This window comes from Symphalangus syndactylus, chromosome 7 (assembly GCF_028878055.3).
Source record: "Symphalangus syndactylus isolate Jambi chromosome 7, NHGRI_mSymSyn1-v2.1_pri, whole genome shotgun sequence".
In the NCBI taxonomy this organism is placed as follows: domain Eukaryota; kingdom Metazoa; phylum Chordata; class Mammalia; order Primates; family Hylobatidae; genus Symphalangus; species Symphalangus syndactylus.
Genome location: NC_072429.2, coordinates 103,206,170 through 103,226,111, shown reverse-complemented (window position 1 = coordinate 103,226,111; position 19,942 = coordinate 103,206,170). Strand labels below are relative to the sequence as shown.

Below are 19,942 nucleotides of genomic sequence, written 5' to 3'. Positions count from 1 at the left end.
AAAACAGTACTTAGCTCAAAGAATTGTGAGGATTAAGTAAAATAATGCACGTAAAAATCTTGGTCCAGTACTAACTTGATGTTAGTGCTGGACAAATCTTAGCTACTGTCGCTGGTACATTATGTGTACTTAGCTACTGTCGCTGGTACCATTTTCTCCTTCTGCCCAGGAGTGGTGCTTCAGGGACACTATCCGCTGGAGTTGTATAGTGGGCCAGCTCTCTCCATGGCCCCCCAGAGTTGGGGTGACCATCCCTGCCTATCGTGCATGTTAATTCTGAGCAGTGATTAAAATGCCATACCTGCTCTTCAGTCTGAGGACTTTAAAACCAGTCCCACCAAGCATCACCGCCCCATCCCCATGACTGTAGGTTTTACACTCTGTATGTTGCTCCTTTCCTAGGAGATCCCCTAGGCCCCAGTGGAAGGACCAGGAATAAAATAGTTCTGAATCCAGAAGGCAAGATTTACTTGGTTCCCAATTCACTCATCTGAATCTGGGAAGAGTGTAATTCCAGGACTACACCAGGAACTATCCATTCAGAGAATCTTAAAATTATAAAAGTGGGAAGTGTGGGTCTTACAAGCTTTTGCCAACCTAGTTGTGGAGGAGGCAGAGACCCTGAGCATTAAGTGACTTGTCCAAGCTCTCAGCAGAAGCTGGCATCAGATTACTATTAGATTAGATTACTATTTCCTCATTCAATTTTCTTCCACCCTTTCCATGCCATCTACCTTTCCCAACTCCTACTTTCATCATTGATTCAAGTATAAATACATTACCCTGCCAGGGAATTCTATCCCTCAGTGGTCCAGGGAATTGGAGTTTCCACAGATGCTGGTGCACCTGCACTGCTTTGAGACACCCAACTCTCCTTGCTCAGTCTCAGTCACCCACCCTCACCATTCCTTCCCTGTGCCCCAGAGAACTCTTCCACTGGGTGGAAACAACAGCCTAAAAACCTCTCCCAGCTCACAGGAGCCTCTAGTAGGAGTGGAGAGGGTCACGAGCAAAGGGAAGGCAAACTTGGCTCCTCCAGGATAGCCGAAGACTGAAATACAACTGACCCTGGTGGACTTGTTTCTCAAAATCTCAACCACTCAGTGAAGGAAGTCACCTGCTTGCTCCTCCAGGCTTTCTCTCCCTGTAGACCATCAAGTAGGGATGGGACGCTCTTCTTGCCAAATCACCCTCACCTACACTTCCAGATAGGTGTGTTTTCATGGGTTAAGCACTGACAATCTTTGTAACCATCCTGTAAAATGCTTCTTTAAAACTATTCCTCTGAGGGGTAATATGTTCTCAGACATCCTTGATATTTTCGTCAATGCAACTGACGCTCTCCCCAGCAAGAAGAATGAAGAACAGCAGAAGCGCTGCATCCCACCATTCTCCCAATGACAACATTGTGTCCCCTGATTCTTGTTTACTGCCCACGGAGGGCCTGGAGTGTCTGGGTAAGGAGGAGGCTGTGTAGGACAATGAAAATGAAGGTGAGTGTGTGCTGAGAACAAGCTTCCCCCACTGAGCCGGTTTGTCCAGGCTCAGCCACTGCAGGCTAGTGTGCGGGAATGATGGTCAGAAAGTGGCAAAGCCCCTTCTGTTCTGTGAGCTAACATTTATCCCTAAAACTACCCCCCTGTCTCTTTTATGGCTGTCAGTGAATCTCAGTGAGCCATTTCCTCGTGCTTCGGTGGCATTCTACATGTCCCCTTTTCTGATAAAAGTTTGGGTTAATTAAATGTGGGAAGTTTGTTTTGTGTTGTGCTACAGGGCATTTCACGATGTAAACTGTGTAAGATAAAAGAAACCTTTGAAATCATTAATCTGGACAATTGCAGAAAGGATGGCACAACTGCACTGACATCCAATCTTATTTTCCTAAGGTGGTGCTTACTTGTACAGCTTGTAGAAATTTCATTATGTTTATAATTACCCCTTTCACCCTTACACAAAGGTCCCTTGACAATAATTGCATAACCTCCTTGGGTTTCTTGTTCCTGGCTTGACAGCCAAATCTACGGAACTTTAAATTACTGATGCTTTCTAATTTTTAATTATTTTGAGGTTTGTGTAAGCTGAAGCTTTAGGAGATTTGGCAATAATAATACCTCACATTCCACTATTGAAAATGCCATCTCTGAGGTCACATGTGCCCACCTTGTCTCGAAACATGAAGAAGGTATCTTCCCAGTGTCTGTCAGTGGACCCTGCAAGTGACAAAAGACTCAAATCAGCTTAAGCCAAAAGTGGGAAGTCTAGGGGAGGGGGCTTTAGGCATGGTGGGATTCAGGAACTCAGTGTCAGGAGAACCCAGCCTCTCTCCGTCTCTCCTTCCTGTTCTTGGTGTTGGCTCTGTTTACAGAAGGGCTATTTCTCTGTGTTGTCTAGAAGGCTCCCAGAAGCCCCTTGTTTACACTCCCCAGAATTCAAGTCCAAGAGGAAAGAACAAGCCTCTTGTCTGCTCAACCTATAAGTAAGAAGTCTTGGCATCTGCACTCACTTCTTTTTTTTTTTTTTGAGACAGAGTCTCACTCTGTCGCCCAGGCTGGAGTGCAGTGGCGCGATCTCGGCTCACTGCAAGCTCCGCCTCCCGGGTTTACACCATTCTCCTGCCTCAGCCTCTCTGAGTAGCTGGGACTACAGGCGCCCGCCACCACGCCCGGCTAATTTTTTGTATTTTTAGTAGAGACGGAGTTTCACCGTGGTCTCGATCTCCTGACCTCATGATCCGCCGCCTCGGCCTCCCAAAGTGCTGGGCTTACAAGCGTGAACCACCGCGCCCAGCCTGCACTCACTTCTTGGACATGAGAAGTCAGTTTGGAGCATGTGTCCATCCCTGTATCATCACTGTGGTTTGAGGATTCCCTGCCATGATTGGAAGAGTCTAGGTGAGAGCTCAGTCGCAGAGCTAGAGGTCCCATTGTTACGGGCGGGTCTTTGTTCTTAGGCTCCCAAGATGGTGGTGGCCGCTCCCAAGATGGCAGCAAGCCTTTTGTTCTCTGACCTGGGGTTCTCGGCCTTATGGATTCCATGGAATGGAACCTTGGGTCATGCAGTGAGTGTTATAGCTCTATTAGAAAAACGTGGGTCACGGAAGAGAACCACGGAACCCAGCGACTAGTGTTCAGTTAGATTAGGAAGAACCCGGGCACTTAGCCATGCAGGAACAATAGCGAGCCTCTAGCCTGAAAGGGAGCGGCAATGGGCGCCTCGCTGGTTCAGGAGCGCAGCGGACTCCCTGCTGGATTCAGAGGGGTGGAAAGTCAGCGGCGGGTCTGTGACGGCAGCAAACAGCAGTGGTGGACTGTGAGCAAAAGCTCAGCTCAAGCCGTAACAAACACAGACCAGAAGAGTGTGCAGTTGCAAAATTTAATAGAGTGAAAACAGAGCTCCCATACAATGGGAGAGGACCCAAAGGGGGTTGCCGCTCCCTGCTGGAATGCCTGGGTTTATATCCTGATCATTGTTCCTCTCCCTGTGCTTTCAGGTGATACGTGATTTGACTACTTCTTTACCTCCTGCTTTTAGCCTAATTTGTATTTTAGTGAGCCCTCTTTACTACCTGATTGGTCAGGTGTGAGCTGAGATACAAGCCCCATGTTTAAAGGTAGGTGCAGTCACCTTCCCCAGCTAGGCTTAGGAATTCTTAGCCTGGGAAATCCAGCTAGTCCTGTCTCTCACCATCAGTTTCTCCAAAACAAGTGTTCTGAGACTTCAGGCAGAGGATTTCCCACCAAAGAAATGCCAGGGACTGTTACCAGAATAAGTACGAGAATATATGCCTGGTCAGCAGATGTCTACCCCACCTCCCCATGACCCTTCATAACCCTTCTGCAAGATTCCATCCTGTTGCCCTTATTAAAATTCTGCATTCCTGCCTTCCATCACACAGACCTGTGGTCTCCCTTCTCTCTGACCACTCTGTCTCTTCTTCCTCCTCCCCTATAAGCAAAGGGATGGTCCAGGATTCAGTGTAAGCCTCTCCCTCGTAGCTTAACCACAGGGAGTGCATTCCTTCACCCTCTCTGTGCCTTTACACGCCCTGTTCACTCTACCTGGAGTACCATGTCCTCTTCCCACCACTCACCTCTGCGTGTTCACATTCTCTGTATCCTAATTCAAATACCTCTTCACAAATCTTCCATATCTGATTTCTTTAAGCCAGAAATAAACTCACTCTTTCCTCTAAATTCTTATCTTTATCCCTTCTCAAAGATAGAATGTTCTGTTTTATATATTGAAGTATGTATGTGTGTCACTGTTGGCTGTTAGCTACTTGAGGGTGGAAATGTGGTTTATCTTTCTCACTTAGCCCTCTAGCCAATCCCCCTAGTCAGGTAAGCTTTGTAGTCCTTACAAAGCCAGTATTTAAGTGAATTTGCATGGCGCTTCCCACTTTATTAGGGTGTATTCACAGCCATCATCATACTTGCTTCTCAAAGCAAATATGGAAGGCAAGAACAAGTATTACTCAATTTTATATGTAAGAAAACTGAGGAACCAAGAGAATAAAAGATTTAACTGAAGATCTCTAAACTGGTTTTGTGGAAAAGCTGGGAGTAGAAATTTAAATCTTTAGAGTTACAGTACCGGTTATTTTCCAAGAAACACTTGCTGGTATGTGTTGTATCATTAAAACGTGGAGAATAGTTGACACCAAGTCGTTTTCTTTCAAATACATTAGATATTTTACTCTGATCCTTCCCTGTGTCTGCCAATTACTGGGATTATATGATAATTTGCTCCTGGCTTAAGAACATTTAAAAGGAAACCCAGATCGATTGGCTCTGTTCTGGCTTGGGTGGGTTTGGGTATTTTTGTTGCTGCTTCTAGTGATGGTTCTTGCTTTCTTTCTCCCTCTGGATCTGTCTTTTGGTACAAACACATCCCCAACCAAGGGAAAGGGTGAGGTGGATTTCTTTCCCTTTAGCACCTAATCTTATGAAAAACGCATGTCCCTTTCTCTTAAAACTCCAAGATCTTTCCCTTCCAATGACTCTGAAGCCTGGGTGGATACCTCAACTCAGGGGGCAGAATACTTGGGGTCTGAGTGTGCAAGGACCATGCCGACCTGTTCAATCTCGGCCTTTGGGCTCCAGCCCAGCCTTCCCGGGGGTGGAGCCGCGTAAGCCGCCAGGTCATAAACCCGCCAGGCCGCTGGGCTCCGGATTTGCAGCCCGAGCCAGAGCTCGGGAGCTGTCGGTGGGGACCTTGCAGGAGGGCACCCCCCAGCCCGCCCAGCCCAGCCCAGCCCAGCCCCGCCCCTGCGCGCAGCCCCGGCCGGGTAGGACCCCGCGCGCCCTTCGCCATGGCGGCGCCCTCGCGGCTCCTGATCCGCGGGGGTCGCGTGGTCAACAACGACTTCTCGGAGGTGGCCGACGTGCTGGTGGAGGACGGCGTGGTGCGGGCGCTCGGGCACGACCTGCTGCCTCCCGGGGGCGCTCCTGCGGGGCTGCGGGTCCTCGACGCCGCCGGCAAGCTAGTCCTGCCCGGAGGCATCGACACACACACGCACATGCAGTTCCCCTTCATGGGCTCGCGGTCCATCGACGACTTCCACCAGGGCACGAAGGTACCCACCCCGCCGCGCCCCCGCCCCCCCCCCGCCCCGCCCCGCGGTACCCACGGAGCCTCGGGCAGCCCCCCCCAGCCGTCCCGGGGTCCCCAGCAGGGCCGCCTCGCGCGGTGCGGCGCGGCGCCGAGGGGCTGGGTGGGCGGGAAGGAGCACAGCCCCGGTGGGTGTCAGAGGCGACTCAGATTCTCTTCGCTGGGATCCCTTCCAGGCGCCCCTTCTCGGCGGCAGCCCAGCAGCCTTGGCTCAACCAGATGCCCTCGACTCCTCCCTTGATGGTTAATTTGACACGTTTAAGGCCATCCCCTTACCCTAATTTCTCTATGCCGCTTACTCCCCAAATCTCCCCGCAACCCCATTTTGACTGGTGTTCTGTGGAAGTCGCAAATCTTCCATATCTTCTTTAGAATCTTTTTATAAAGTAGGCACTCCCAGCCATTTCTCCCAGCCATTTCGACCCATCCGTTATCCCCAACCAAAACCAAATGAAAAATCCATTCACCTGGTAGTTACAGCCTTGACTCAAAGTGAACAGTGTAGCAGGTGATGTGTCTGAGTGGGCTAGATGCCCACCGTGTTCACGTTCCCCTGCCCTACCCTCTGCCCCCACTCCCACCCCCAGTAGAAAAAATACAGCCCCGACCAGGGTTTAGAAGAGAAAGTATTCCAGAAATGATCTCGATACACTCACACACACCAACGCAGCCTCGCAGCAGGCTCTCTTCTCCATCCCACTTGCGCTAGGGACACAACATTCTTGCTGCTGGAGTACCCATAGTTTTACTGATATTGCAGGAGGACAGTCAGATCACCACTCCCCAGGTGGAGGCAGGCTTGGGTTTCTCTAGATACAAAGGCCAGAAGTGTGGGTCAATGAAAGGAAACTTAAACCAAACTTGTCCAACCTGTAGGCCGCATGCAGCCCAGGATGGCTTTGAATGCGGCCCAGCACAAATTCATAAACTTTCTTAAAACATTATGAGATTTTTTTTTGCATTTTTTTTCTTAGTTCATCTGCTGTCGTTAGTGTTAGTGTATTTCATGTGTGGCCCAAGACAAGGGAAGCCAAAGATTGGACACCCCTGCAACATTTCCCCAAAGCTCCTCAACACAAGATCAAGAGACTAACAGAGCAGCTTTACAGGAACATAGAGTAAAAATTCTACTCTCAGCACTTGGGCTAAAGTTAAGCCCACATCCTCCTTAAGTCCTGTGTTTTGAGCTGCCTTGAGAGAAATGGCTCCTTCCAAAGTGAAGATGTATTGATATACTAAAGGCCTTGGCTTTTCACGTGGACCACACCTTGTTGTGTGAAACAAGTTGCGGTATTAAGTCCAGTGTATAGTAGGCTTCCTTCCTCCCTCCTCCCTCTCTCCATTGCTCCCTCCCTTCTTTCTCCCCGGCTAACCCCTCCACCCCTCTCTCTCTTTCTCTTCCCATGTTACTGTGGACAAGCTGACGGTCTTTCAAAGCAGTTTTGGTGATAGCTACTTCATTCATATACTGATTTCTGACAGTTTTGCTCTCCTTACACCTCCCCCTCTCCAAGTTCCCCAATCCTCTATGATTGACTGGAATGATTAACAGAAAAAAAGGAAGGCAGCTAGATTTGACCCAGAGAGAAGGATCTGGGCAGGCTGCTCAAATTGCCATTTGGAAAGCTTCTCCCTGATTACTAATTATCAACCTTTATTGTTATGTCAATAAAGTCTTTCGTAGGACAGATCGTTGTATGCTTCGAAAATTAGCAAACTTTGTTTTGTTTGTTCATTTTTCCCTTTTGCTAAAAAGTAATATGCACTGAATTTGAATGAACTTATTTTTACATTTTAAAGAATTTTTTAGCTATCAAAACAATATGTGATTATAGGAAACAATTGGAGAAATAATAGGAAAATAAAAAGAAGCAAAACATTAATAATACTCTCCTCTCAGTGACAGCCAATGTTTTGGTGTATTGCCTTTATGCTTTTTAATATGCTCTATTTTACATAATTGATATCATATTGTGCATGTGTCTGTGTGTGTACACCTGTATTTAAAATGTCAGAACTTGCAATTTTCAGTCATAGTGCAAGCCCATTCTGTTATTACAGACTTATCATTAACAAAGTGCTTTGCTGGTGGCAGGGCATCCCACTGAACACTCCCACCTGCAAGGTGGGGAGCTGCTATTTCTGACCATGAGTTGCCCACTAGCATCATTCTCCCTCTTACAGCTGAGCAGTAGCTTTCATTCTCTTTCTGCCATCAGGGTTCCAGATAAAGCAGCAAAGAAGAACTGGAATGCTGTGGGGGAGGGGCATTCCCTCTCTTTCTCGAGATTATCTTTGCATGCCCCAAGGTCCTGGGAAGTGGTTCTTGGTCTTCTATCTTTTCCTTAGCCATTCTCGGATTCTCTAGTTCAGAGAGATTTACAATTCTTAACTGAGAATGTAGGTCCTTATGGGGTATAGTCTGTTGTCAACATCTCAAAGGATTTATCCACCAGCCGATCCTCTAAGCATTTCTGTACTTAAAGGTTGTGAAAACATTAAATAAAAACATGTTCTTCATGAGCTTAGGATCTTAAACAAAAAATGATATGGTCAGAGATATTAAGGTCAAAGGTTTAGCAAATACCAAATTCCTGTTGAATATTAAACAGTACTTACAAAGGGGCTGTGTTGCAATAGTCTACTTCAGAGTCAGTTGGTTGGATCCCAAGAGGTAACCACTCCCACCCCCAGAAACAGCTGAGGCTTCATGAAGTGAACAAGGTGGGGAAATATAGATAAACATGAACATTACCGTATTGGCCTGAATTCTGAAAGAAAGGCATTATAGAGTTATTTTGTCTTCTCTCCTGGCCTTTGCAATAATCCCCAAAGCAATGTTGGTGGGTGTTTGTTTTGGGGAGCTAGAGACAAAGATAGGCCTTTTGTAAATACTGGTTGTATGATATGTTAAACTTGAAAAACATCTTCTTCTTATACCTTTAAGTAACATCTATTTTATCAAGTACATACCAGGCAATGCCCTAAGTTGTGCATTATCTTCCAAAAATCCCAGATGCCATTGTCTACTTTTTTACAATTGAGGAAATTGAACCTTAAGTTACCTGCCTAAGGTTGTACACCTAGGGCCGTAACTGATCGAGTGGCTCTTCAAATTTAGTACTGCCTGACCCCATCGCTGAAGCTGTTACCTGTTAGTGTCTATTCTTTTGAAAAAACATATAATGTTCAGATTTGTCAGGATGGCAAGTGATAGACGACAGAGCCATGTAAGTTGCATTTTAATGCGAGGCATCTTTTCTCGAAAATAGAGCAGAGGCATCTTTAGAAAAGACAGTAACTTTTCACTTTCCTAAAGCTAGAGGCAGTTAAGGTTATCAAAATAAATACACACTGCAGGTATTCAGTTTATAAGGCGTTTGTATAATACATGCATTTATAGCCATATCATCTGTAAGGGTACAGAAATGGACCTCAAGTACAGAAAAAACATAAAGTAAAAATGATATGTTATGCTTTCAAGAGATGGGCCCCTAAAGGTTAGACCAATAGCTGTTTGCATTCTACATCCAGCAGGCTGAGCATTTATAATACCTGACAAATACAAAAGGATATTATTTGTGGTACTCTATTTATCGATCACTAGATTGTGATGGGACTCAATTTTAAAAATGAATATACATTAACTAAAGGTTATTTATTTTGTAAATCGAATTCATGTCAGAGATTGGTTTAAAGCCTATAATTGATTAGCTTAATTACAGGTAAAAGCTTTCTGAAGTAACTAATGGAAATAATGTTCTGCTTTAAAGAAATCATATTTCATTTTGTTGGTCTATACCAGATGTACAGTGGTCTTCAGATAATCCAATATCTATGAGGAAGGACAATGGGATTTTTTATTCAATAGGTAGTATGAATTCAATAAATTTGAAAGAATTGTGACTTTACTTTTACTACATTCTGTGATAAGAGAATGAAGTATAAGAGTTTGGCAAGTTTTCAAATATACATAAATTTGTATTTAGAGGCGTATGCAGGTCAGAGTGGGTGGAGTTGCACTGAAAACCCGGTAGTGTCAGTAACTGGCAGGAGGAACATCTTTTTAAAAATCGGGAAACCATGCAACACATGTTTCTTCTTTTCTTTTCTTTTTTCTTTATTGTAAAGGACAAAAAGTTCTCAAAATTATTGAGAAGGGAAATTACACTTTGCTTTGAAATTTTTGGTAAAATGCCATTGTGGTGATTACTTACAAGGCAGTGTAAGGCATGTGATTAAGAACACCACACATTTACAGTTGTATTTATAGAGCTTCTGCAACTTGTGGAAGAGCTGTGCTTCAGAAACTTTGGTTGCAAATCAAATCCCCTTTTCTGTTGCCTGCCAGAGCTCCCGGCTGGGCTTCAGGAGCTGTGTGGGCTGATTTTGTGACATTGGGCAAGTAATTTCCTCTCTCAGGATTGTCAGCATTTTTTTGTCTGTGAATGAGGCATTGGTTAGATGAGCAATTCAAAAAGAGTTTTTTAAGTTATAAAAACAATATATACTTATCATCTAGACCTTAAGAAAATGCTGGCACATTATAGTCACTCAATATGCATTAGTTAAACGTATCAACTGCTTTTTTAAAAAAGAAAAATACGGATGAGTATAAAGAAAAATCATATTTAAATCACCTATAATTTTAACATTTGGCTCCCTATCCTTCTAGATATTTATTTGTTGGGGGGAACGTATAAACATTTGTTTCCTTCTACCAAATTGGGCATACTGATTGGAGTCAGCCTTGTTCATTAAACATTTCCCCCGTCCTTAAATACCACTGGAGAATGGGATTTCGTGGCCTCATTATCCTCTCTGTGGATAATGATCTCTGCGTCTCGGATCTCTCTCCAGCCTCCATATTCCTTAAGCATCAGGCCTCAATTTCTGCCTGTCTCTGGATATCACAACCTGGATATCCCAGAAGAACCTCAAACTCAGCATGTTCCAAACCAAGTGTGACCTCTCCTTCAAGTTTCAAACTCATTTTTCTTCCTGTTTCCCAAGCTTTGATGGTTCAGCTCTCATCTTCTCCATGATGGACATTTTGGTGATCTCCAGTTTTTTTCCACTATATAGCAATGCTGTGACAGACATCCTTATATGTAAATTATTGTTCATATTCTTGATGATTGCCTCAGAAATGATCCCTTAGAGTAAAATGCCTGGGCCAAAGAGTATTAGACACATCTTAAAGGAGTTTAATACATTCATTCAGACTGCTCTTCAGTTTATGTGCCCATTATCATTCCCATTTCACTGCATTCTTTTTGATGGTGGATAATGACATTATTTTATTTTATCTTATTTTATTCTATTTTATTTTATTGAGACAGGGTCTCACTCTCTCACCTGGGCTGGAATGCAGTGGTGCAGTCCAGCTCACGGCAGCCTCATCCTCCTGTGCTCAAGCAATGCTCCCACCTCAACCTCCCGAGTAGCTGGGACTGCAGGTGCACGCCACCATGCCCAGCTAATTTTTGTATTTTTTTTTTTTTGTAGAGACAGGGTCTCACTATGTTGCCCAGGCTGATCTCAAACTCCTGAGCTCAAGTGATCTACTCACCTCAGCCTCCCAAAGTGGTGGGATTACAGGTGTGAGCTACTGTGCCTGGCCTGGATAATGACTTTTAAAAAAATCTATGTCAATTTCGGAGGAAAAACATAGCACTTCTTACTGTCTTTAAAAGATCATCTCTTTAATAACTGGTGAGGCTGAGCTTTGAACATTCATGTTGTATTAGTAGTTTAGATGCTCCAGCTTCAAGGGTTTGTAATTCTGTGGTTTCCTTGAATGGCTGTTTAATGATTACAAACTTAACCTTCAGACTAATCAGAGGAAGCACAAAAAAATCTCAAAGATTAACTGAAACCACTTGATGCTAACTAAAGCTTTGGTTCTGTTAAGGGTGTTGTGTGTTAGGAATCCTTTCACTGACTTAGATTCCAAGACTTGCCTTATTTCAGCTTTGATATTCCATAGTTCATGCTTTTCACTTCCACCCCTTGTTTTCTCTCTCACATGTCTGGCCTGGGTGTTTTCAATGTCTGTATTAGTCTGTTCTCACACTGCTATAAAGAAGTATTTGAGACTGGCTAATTTATAAAGAAAAGAGGTTCAATTGACTCACAGTTTCACAGGCTGTACAGGAGGCATGACTGGGGAGGCCTTGGGAAACTTACAATCATGTTGGAAGGTGAAGGGGAAGCAAGCGCATATTCACATGGTGGCAGGAGAGAGAGCAAAGGGGGAGGTGCTGCACCCTTTTAAACAACCAGATCTCATGAGAACTCACTCATGAGATCAACAAGGGGGAAATATGCCCCCATGATTCAATCACCTCCCACATGGTCACTCCCCTGACACTGGGGATTACAATTCAACTTGAGATTTGGGTGGGGACACAGAGCCAAACCATACCAATGTCTGAGAGAGGTAGTCTAGAAATCAAGGTTTCCATGATGCTTCTCTCAGGGAGGAAAATCTTTTCCTTTACTCTCTTATGTTTAGTAATTGGGGGCCTGCAAATTAAACTGACAAAAGAGAGATTCACAAAAGAAAGGACAAATTTAAAACATTCACATACATATGTAGGAATTCACAGAAAAATGTGACTCATGGAGGGGGCTAGATTTGGGGGGTTATACACCATCTTAACAGAACAAGGGAAGGCGGAGCAGGCACTTACAAAAAAACAAACAACTTCTTAATAGGGGATGATCACGGGGAGAAAAGACACATAGGAAAACAAATGACTTTTAGAAAAGATAAATGGGCCCTTAGAAGGAGATATGGGACATATGATAGTTTTGTGACAATGTCTATTTAGGTATGGTGTCAGCTTCCAAGTCTCTAGTGATAAGACAATCTTCCCTGGTGGTGAAACCCCTAGAGAGGGGATTTATGATAATTGAGGTCTTTGGGGAGGCTTTGGTTTATAGCAGATTTGGGACTTAAGGGAAAAAATAAAACACCTATTCTCAAATATCTGGAGCTCAAAATAATATTTATACTACAGTGGTATATTCTAGAGTCTCAACTGCCATCTAATATGGAATAATCCCAAACTAAGGATTTTTCAAGCTGACTGTTAGGTTCCATTAATTCAGTCAACAAGTATTTCTTGGAAACCCACTAAGTGCCAGGCATTGTGGCTGGTGCAGAGGTTATAGAGATGAAAACCATGGTATTTGTTCTCAGTGGTAAACAGGCTAGAGGTATATGGGTCTCTAATCTGTCTGGACTTTGATAATAAATTTTATATAGTAAGTTTGGGCTTTATAGACTTTGCTTTGATGATTGTGACAATTTTTTAGTAAACACGTGAGGTCAGTGACATCTGGCATTTTCCCTGTTGCTCAGTCATCAATCACAGTGGCCTGCATCACCTGGCTGTGTTTCTGAGCTGCTTACTTGGCTGACAAGTGAGCCTGGGCAACTGGCCACCATCTACACCTCAACACTGCTTTGTGCTTTCTTCTCACACGTCAAGTAACAATTCAATTTTTTCTGTTACGTTTCATTGCATCTAACAGGGAAATTGCATTATATAGTGATAGTCATGGATGAGTTCCTGAGCCTGAGGATCTGTTTTTCACACATAAAAGGAAAGATCTTAAAATTCACCTGAAAGTAAAACAAAATGTAATCATTTTTAGAAGTCAAGAAAGTGTTTGAGGCATAGATACAGAAATAAGCTAAAATTGTATTTGTTAAAAGTCTTAGTTAACACTGCTTTGGTAATGAACTTTGGAAAAACTGAGCATTCAACCTTCAGATGTGGTCTGCATTGACATTCCATATTAACATGTTCATAGAAGGATCTAGGAAACTACAGGGCCAGGACTAGCAATATTTTTGGGAAATGACATTTCACACTAACACGCAACTTACACAGCTTTCCCAGTTTGCAATTGGAAAAGTGAACCATCATAATTATTCCATCTCGTAACTTTTAGGGAAATTCACTGGTCCTTCTCTTCCTTTCCCCTTCAGACATTTAGAGAATATTCATGTACCAGGTACTGTAATGGGCACAGAATATACAGAGATGAACCAACATTGATTAAATCAGAATCTCTGGGAATGGGGTAAACTCTTTCTACATGATTCCAGCATGATCCAGGGCTAAGAATTGCTTGGACTCAGCACAGGAATGGGTAGAGGAGGGAAGAACATGAATGATGTCTCTGAAATGGGAAAGTGCTCAGGTCTCCTAAGAGAGGCAGGGACAGTGTCAGTGGAGTGGAGCGAATGAGTTGAGAGGGAACAGCTCAACAGAGAGCTTTGGAGAAAGCTAAAGTTCAGGTCATGCGGGACCTTATGGGTTGGGCAACAATTGTTTTTTCTCCATCTTAAGAGCAAAGAGAAGTCAATAAAAGATTAGAAGTGGCAGATATGGCTGGGCAGACATATGGTAGGTATACCTCCTACCTTGGAGTTGTGTTCACATTGTTGCTCTGAGGATTTTCTGGGGACTGAACTCCGGTTGCGCACAGTGGTAACCTACTCATTAATACACCCTATTTATGGCCCTCTTCCTTTCTGTTTTCCCTCCCTTCTCATTTCTTCACTGTGCTAGTCCAGTGGAAAGACGAAGGTGGCACCGGGCAGGAGAGATGAAGACACAGGAGTGGAGAGGCTCCTGGAGTTCATAGAGGACAGCCTCCAGTGTCTTGTTGATGGATTGGATTTGGGGATACAGGGAAGAAGAGAAGTAGGTGTCAAGGGTAACTCTTAAGTTTCTGGTGGGATGGATGATAGCGTGATTAATATTCCAAACTTAGGGAGGCAAGAAGCCAGGCGTGGACAGGAATGTGCAAGACATCTTTACAAAGCTGAGTGTGCTTCTGGATTTGGGACAGACGCTGGCATCGTGAAACTTGTTTTTGTAGGTTTCAATGACTGTGAGAGAGCTAGAAATTCAGCCACGAACTTTTCTCTCTAAGGCTCAAACATACTGTTGGGTTTCTTTTTGTTTTACTTGGGTGGTGCAGGTTCTGTGATGGATTTTAATGAAACAAAGTCACTTGTTTTAGGATAAGCTTAGAAATAAGAATTTGGTGGCACCATAAAGGGGAGAAAATGCATTTGGATACAGTAGTGTACCCTGAATCACAGTTTCAATTTCTGCAGTTACCTGAGGTCAACTGTAGTCCAAAAATCTTAAGTGGAAAATTCCAGAAATAAACAGTAATAAGTTTTAAATTGTACAATGTCCTGAGCAGTGTGATGAAATCTCAAGATATCCTGCTCCAACCTGCGTGGGACAGGGACGTGAGTTCTCCCTATGTCCAGCACATTCATGCTATAGACGCTGCCTGCCTGTCAGTCACTTAGTAGTTGGCTCGGTTATAAGGTCAACTGTCACAATACTGCAGTGCTTGTGGCCACGCACAAGTCACCCTTATTTTACTTCATAATGGCCCCAAAGTGCAAGAGCGATGCTGGCTAATTGTTCTATTTTTTATTAGTTATTGCTGTTAATCTCTCACTGTGCCCAGTAATAAATTAAACTTTATCACAGGTATGTACATATAGGAAAAAACATAGCATATGTAGGGTTCAATACTATCCTCAGTTTCAGGCATCCACTGGAGGTCTTGGAATGTACTCCTCTTGGATAAGGGATAACTCCTGTACTTTCAGTAATGATTTACAATGGAATATTCTTAAACAAAATCTTGTGCAATATTATGACCCACTGTTAGAGTTTATCTCAATTTCTGTTCCACTGCATTTCTTCTGGAAGCAGCGTGGACTCCCCTGTCCGCCAAAAGAGTTTTTTAGATAAACTGGAAGGTTTACAAGGAAGAACAGTGAAAGTAATTAGAAGCTGAAATAATTGATTTGTGAGCCAAGGTTAGAAAAGCTAAATCCATTTTGTTTGGCTAACTGATAAATAAAAGTGGAAATAAGTCAATCAGGAATAAAAGCAAAGGAAATAACTAGGCTTCATGTAGCTATTTGAGAGAAATTCGCCCCAGCCATCCTTTCCCATTCAGTACAGCTTCTCCAAACTCATTCCCAGTCTGGGGTTGAGGAGAGGGAGATAAGAATGGGGATAAGAAACAGAACAAGAAGAAGGAAAAGATAAGTGGCTGTTCCTCTCCTGTCTCTTTCCTGCTCCTAGTTAATTAGGAAGGTGGAGCATTTGTGATCAACCCTCATTTAAGAGCTTTCAAATTGTAGCCCCGAGAATTTTCATTTGCTTTAGTTTTAGAAGAGTAGCCCTTTGACTATCATATCTTCAGTCTGGTAAGAAGACCATGAACAGCTCTGTCTATTTATTTATACACCATATATGGTCATGTGTCACTTAATAGCAGGAATACATTCTGAGAAATGTGTCATTAGGCAAATTTGTGGTTGTGAGAACATCATAGTGTGTACTTACACAAACCTAGATGGTATAGCCTACTACATGCCTAGGCTATATGCTATGACCTGTGGTTCCTCGGCTACAAATCTGTTCAGTAGTTACTCTACGGAATACCATAGGCAATCACAATAATAACTGTGTATGTAAACATTGCTAAACGTAGAAAAGGTACAGTACAAATATGGTACTGTGATCTTATGGGGCCACCGTCATATGTGTGGTACTGTCATTGATCAAAACACCATTATGGTACCTGACTGTACATATATATGCCTTGTGTCATATATTTATATGTAAAATATTTATTTTTCATATAAAAATTATGATTTTAATAGAAAGTTTAACAAATATTGAAAATAAAATTTAAGTAGGGGAAAACTAAAACAACCTGGAATTATGCCATCTAGAACCAGCCACTGTAAACATTTTGCCTTGGCTCAGTGTGGTTTTGTGTTTGTGCTGAGTGTTGGTATGTTCCGAAGCATGTTATTGTGGCTCATGTTGTCATGTCTGGCTTCTCTCTCCCTGGCCATTTCGGCCAATCTCGGGACCTCTATGGCATCCTCTACTAGGTCACTCCTACATTTTCTCCTAGTCTTGTATGCTGTTTAGAAACAGGTCTGTATGTCTTCCTGTGTGCAAATGCCACCAGGTGGACACGTGCCCAAGCACCTCACTCTCAGGATGTTCCCCACTTCATTCATGTCCCTTCTAAGTGCAGATCATGCTCCTCCTCTGTCCACTCGCCTGCCATCTTCTCACTCATCCTAGTCAAATCGGCTCACCTGACTCCCTTCGCAACTAAAAACAATCATTGCCCTATTTTCCTCCTCTGGAACCACCACTTTATATGGTCCCCAGTCACCTTAATTCTGCCCTTTAACACTTTCTGCTGAGCTGCTACCTCTTCCCCCCGGATCTTCTTCCTCAGAGCTCCTCTTCATGCAGTTCACATTTCCTGGAGGCTCAGGCCTCAGATTCCAACCCTGCCATTATTCCTTGCTGGCTGTGAGACTTTGGCCAAGTGATTGATGGTTCTGTATCAAGTTTTTTTTTCTTTATTTTACTTTAAGTTCTGGTACACATGTGCAGAATGTGCAGGTTTGTTACATAGGTTTACATGTGCCATGGTAGTTTGCTGCACCCATCAGCCCGTCATCTAGGTTTTCTGTATTCAGCATTCACCATCCTAAAATGGAGTTAACCATAGTACCTACTGTAGAGCTCTTGAGATGGTTAAAATATGCAAAACATTGGAATAGTTCCTAGAGCATCATGGTGCACAAAAACAGCATCACAGCACTTGCTGTGAGTCAGATATTATTATACTTAATTGGAAACTTCCACATGTATGTCCTAATCCTGGTTGAAATCCAAGCCGTCTCTGATCTCTGAGTTGATCTTTCTCTCCTCTGAATTCCCGGTCATCTTTTCTCTTTACCTCTTCTAGGGATCTTAGCAAATTTTACCTCCCTTTAGCAATTTTTATACTACAGTTTATTATAAAAGTAGACTTGCTACCTGTTATTACAATCTATTTTATATTTATTTATTCATATTTCTGCTTCTCCTATAAACACCCTGAGGGCAGAATCATTGCCTAATTATTTGTGTGGTCTCCCACTTCCTTCACTACATATAATGGCTTGGATGTGGTAGACCTTTTCTGGTTTTATGGAGAGAGAAACCACCTGCAATACAATTCGGCCATTTAAAGTGTATAGGACAATGGCTTTTAGTATGTTCACAGAATTGTGCAAGCATCACCACAATCAATTGTAGAGTACTTTTTGGTTTGTTTGTTTGTTTTGAGATGGAGTTTCGCTCTTGTCACCCAGGCTGGAGTGCAATGGCATGATCTTGGCTCACTGCAACCTCTGTCTCCCGGGTTCAAGCAATTCTCCTGCCTCAGCCTCCCTAGTAGCTGGGATTATAGGCACTTGCCACCATGCCCAGCTAATTTTTGTATTTTTAGTAGAGATGGGGTTTCACCATGTTGGCCAGGCTTGTCTAGAACTCCTGACCTCAGGTGATCCACCTGCCTCAGCCTCCCAAAGTGCTGGGATTACAGGCGTGAGCCACCATGCCTAGCCAGAACACTTTTGATACCCCCAAAAGAAACACCATACCCTTTAGCTATCACCTTGGACTCTCCTCGTCCCACCCAGCCCCAGACAACCACTATTCCACTTGCTCTATGGATTTGCCTCTTCTGGACATTTCATATAAATAGGATCACACAATATATAATCTTTGCGACTAGCTTCTCTCACTTAGCATCGTATTTTCAAGCTTCACCCATGTCATAGCGTATGTCAGTACTTCATTTCCTTTTATGGTAAAATACTACCCCATTGTATGAATCTATTAGATTTTATTTATCCATTCATGAGTCGATGGACATTTGGATTTTTTCTACTTTTTGGCTACCATGGATCATGCTGCTGTGAATATTTGTGTGCAAGTTTTTACGAGAACATGTTTTCATTTCTCTTGGCTATAGGCCTAGGAGTGGAATTGCTTGGTCCTGTGGTAACTCTATCTTTAACTGGGAGAGGAACTCCAAATTGTTTTCCAAAGTGGCTGTACCATTTTGCATTCCCACCAGCTGTGTATCTAGTTTCTCCACATCCTGCATGTGGTAAATTTTAATAGGGAAAGAATAGAAAGAATAGTTCTTTAAGCTTGATTTTCTAGTTCAGTAGATGCTAAAAGAGGACTTTCTTCTAACGCTTTAATTAACAGCAGATTCTATTAGAAAAATGTCCTTCATCCTCAAGGGATGTCTTGTCATACTGGGAAGACACTTTAAGAAGGAAGAAGGTAAGAAGATTAATCTGTATTCAAATAAAAATACAAAGCCTGAGGAATTTTTTTTCCTAGCATTTTCATTACATCAATAGGGATTTCTTAAGAAATGCAAATATGTATTGTTTTGCCACAGATAAGGCAGTGTTATCTAAAGGTGGAGACAACGTACAGGATCCTGTATAAAAAGTGAAATTTTTGAGAGCAAAAAGAATTGGAGTGGGGCCAAGTAACTTAAGGAAAAATAAAAATCTATTGAAGTAAGCAAGAAAAGTGGGGGTAGAATAGAGCTGGCATATCAGGCAGGACATGAGGGCATCCGGTGTATCTGGAGGCCGTTGGGGGAGGGTGGTGGGGGCCGGAAAGAGAGACTGAGGCACTGCCCCCTCCTGTGTTGTAACATGACCACATTTCTGGTGATGAGGTAACACGATATAGGGAAGATGGAAAAATTCCTAATCCTGAAATAGTAGTGCTCAACTCATAAAGCACTTACCATGAATCAAACTCTGTACTAAGCATTTTATTTTTATTTGTTTATTTTTGAGACAGGGTCTCTCTGTGTTGCCCAGGCTGGCATGCAGTGGTGCAATCATAGCTCACTGCAGCCTCAAACTCCCGGGCTCAAGTGGTCCTTCCATCTCAGTCTAACAAGTAGCTAGGACTGCAGGCACATGCCACCATGCCTGGCTAATTTAACATTTTTGTAGAGACGGGGTTTTCACCATGTTGCCCAGGCTAGTCTTGAACTCCTGGGCTCAAGCTCTCCTCCCATCTCAGCCTCCTAGAGTGCTGAGATTACAGGCATGAGCCAAGGCTCCTGGACCTAAGCACTCCGTGTACATTACTTCAGTTTAATCCTCCTATCAAGCCTATAGTTTAGGTACAATTGTCCTCACTTTGCAGATGGCGAATTAAAGGCACACAGAGGTTAAGAAATTGCTGAGATTACCACAGCGAATAAGTGTTGATGCTGAGCTTTGTACCCTGGTGCCCATGAGCCTCCCAGGTCCATGGTCTAAGCCACTGTGCTAGCATCCCTCCTGTCTCTGTTTTCTTCACCTACGTTATTTGAATACAACAATTAAAAACAATTAACCATCTTGTGATTTTAGTTTAAATGAAATCAATTTAAA

General features: G+C 43.2%; 1 protein-coding gene across 1 annotated transcript in view; it reads left to right on the top strand.

The window, feature by feature from the left end:
- The first annotated feature begins 5,311 nt into the window (after window positions 1-5,311).
- DPYS (dihydropyrimidinase) overlaps window positions 5,312-19,942 on the top strand; it is an 87,043-nt gene continuing 72,412 nt past the window's right edge. The window contains exon 1 of the mRNA XM_055284853.2: window positions 5,312-5,575. Within this exon, the coding sequence (XP_055140828.1) occupies window positions 5,312-5,575 (264 nt within the window). The remainder of the gene's footprint in view (window positions 5,576-19,942) is intronic.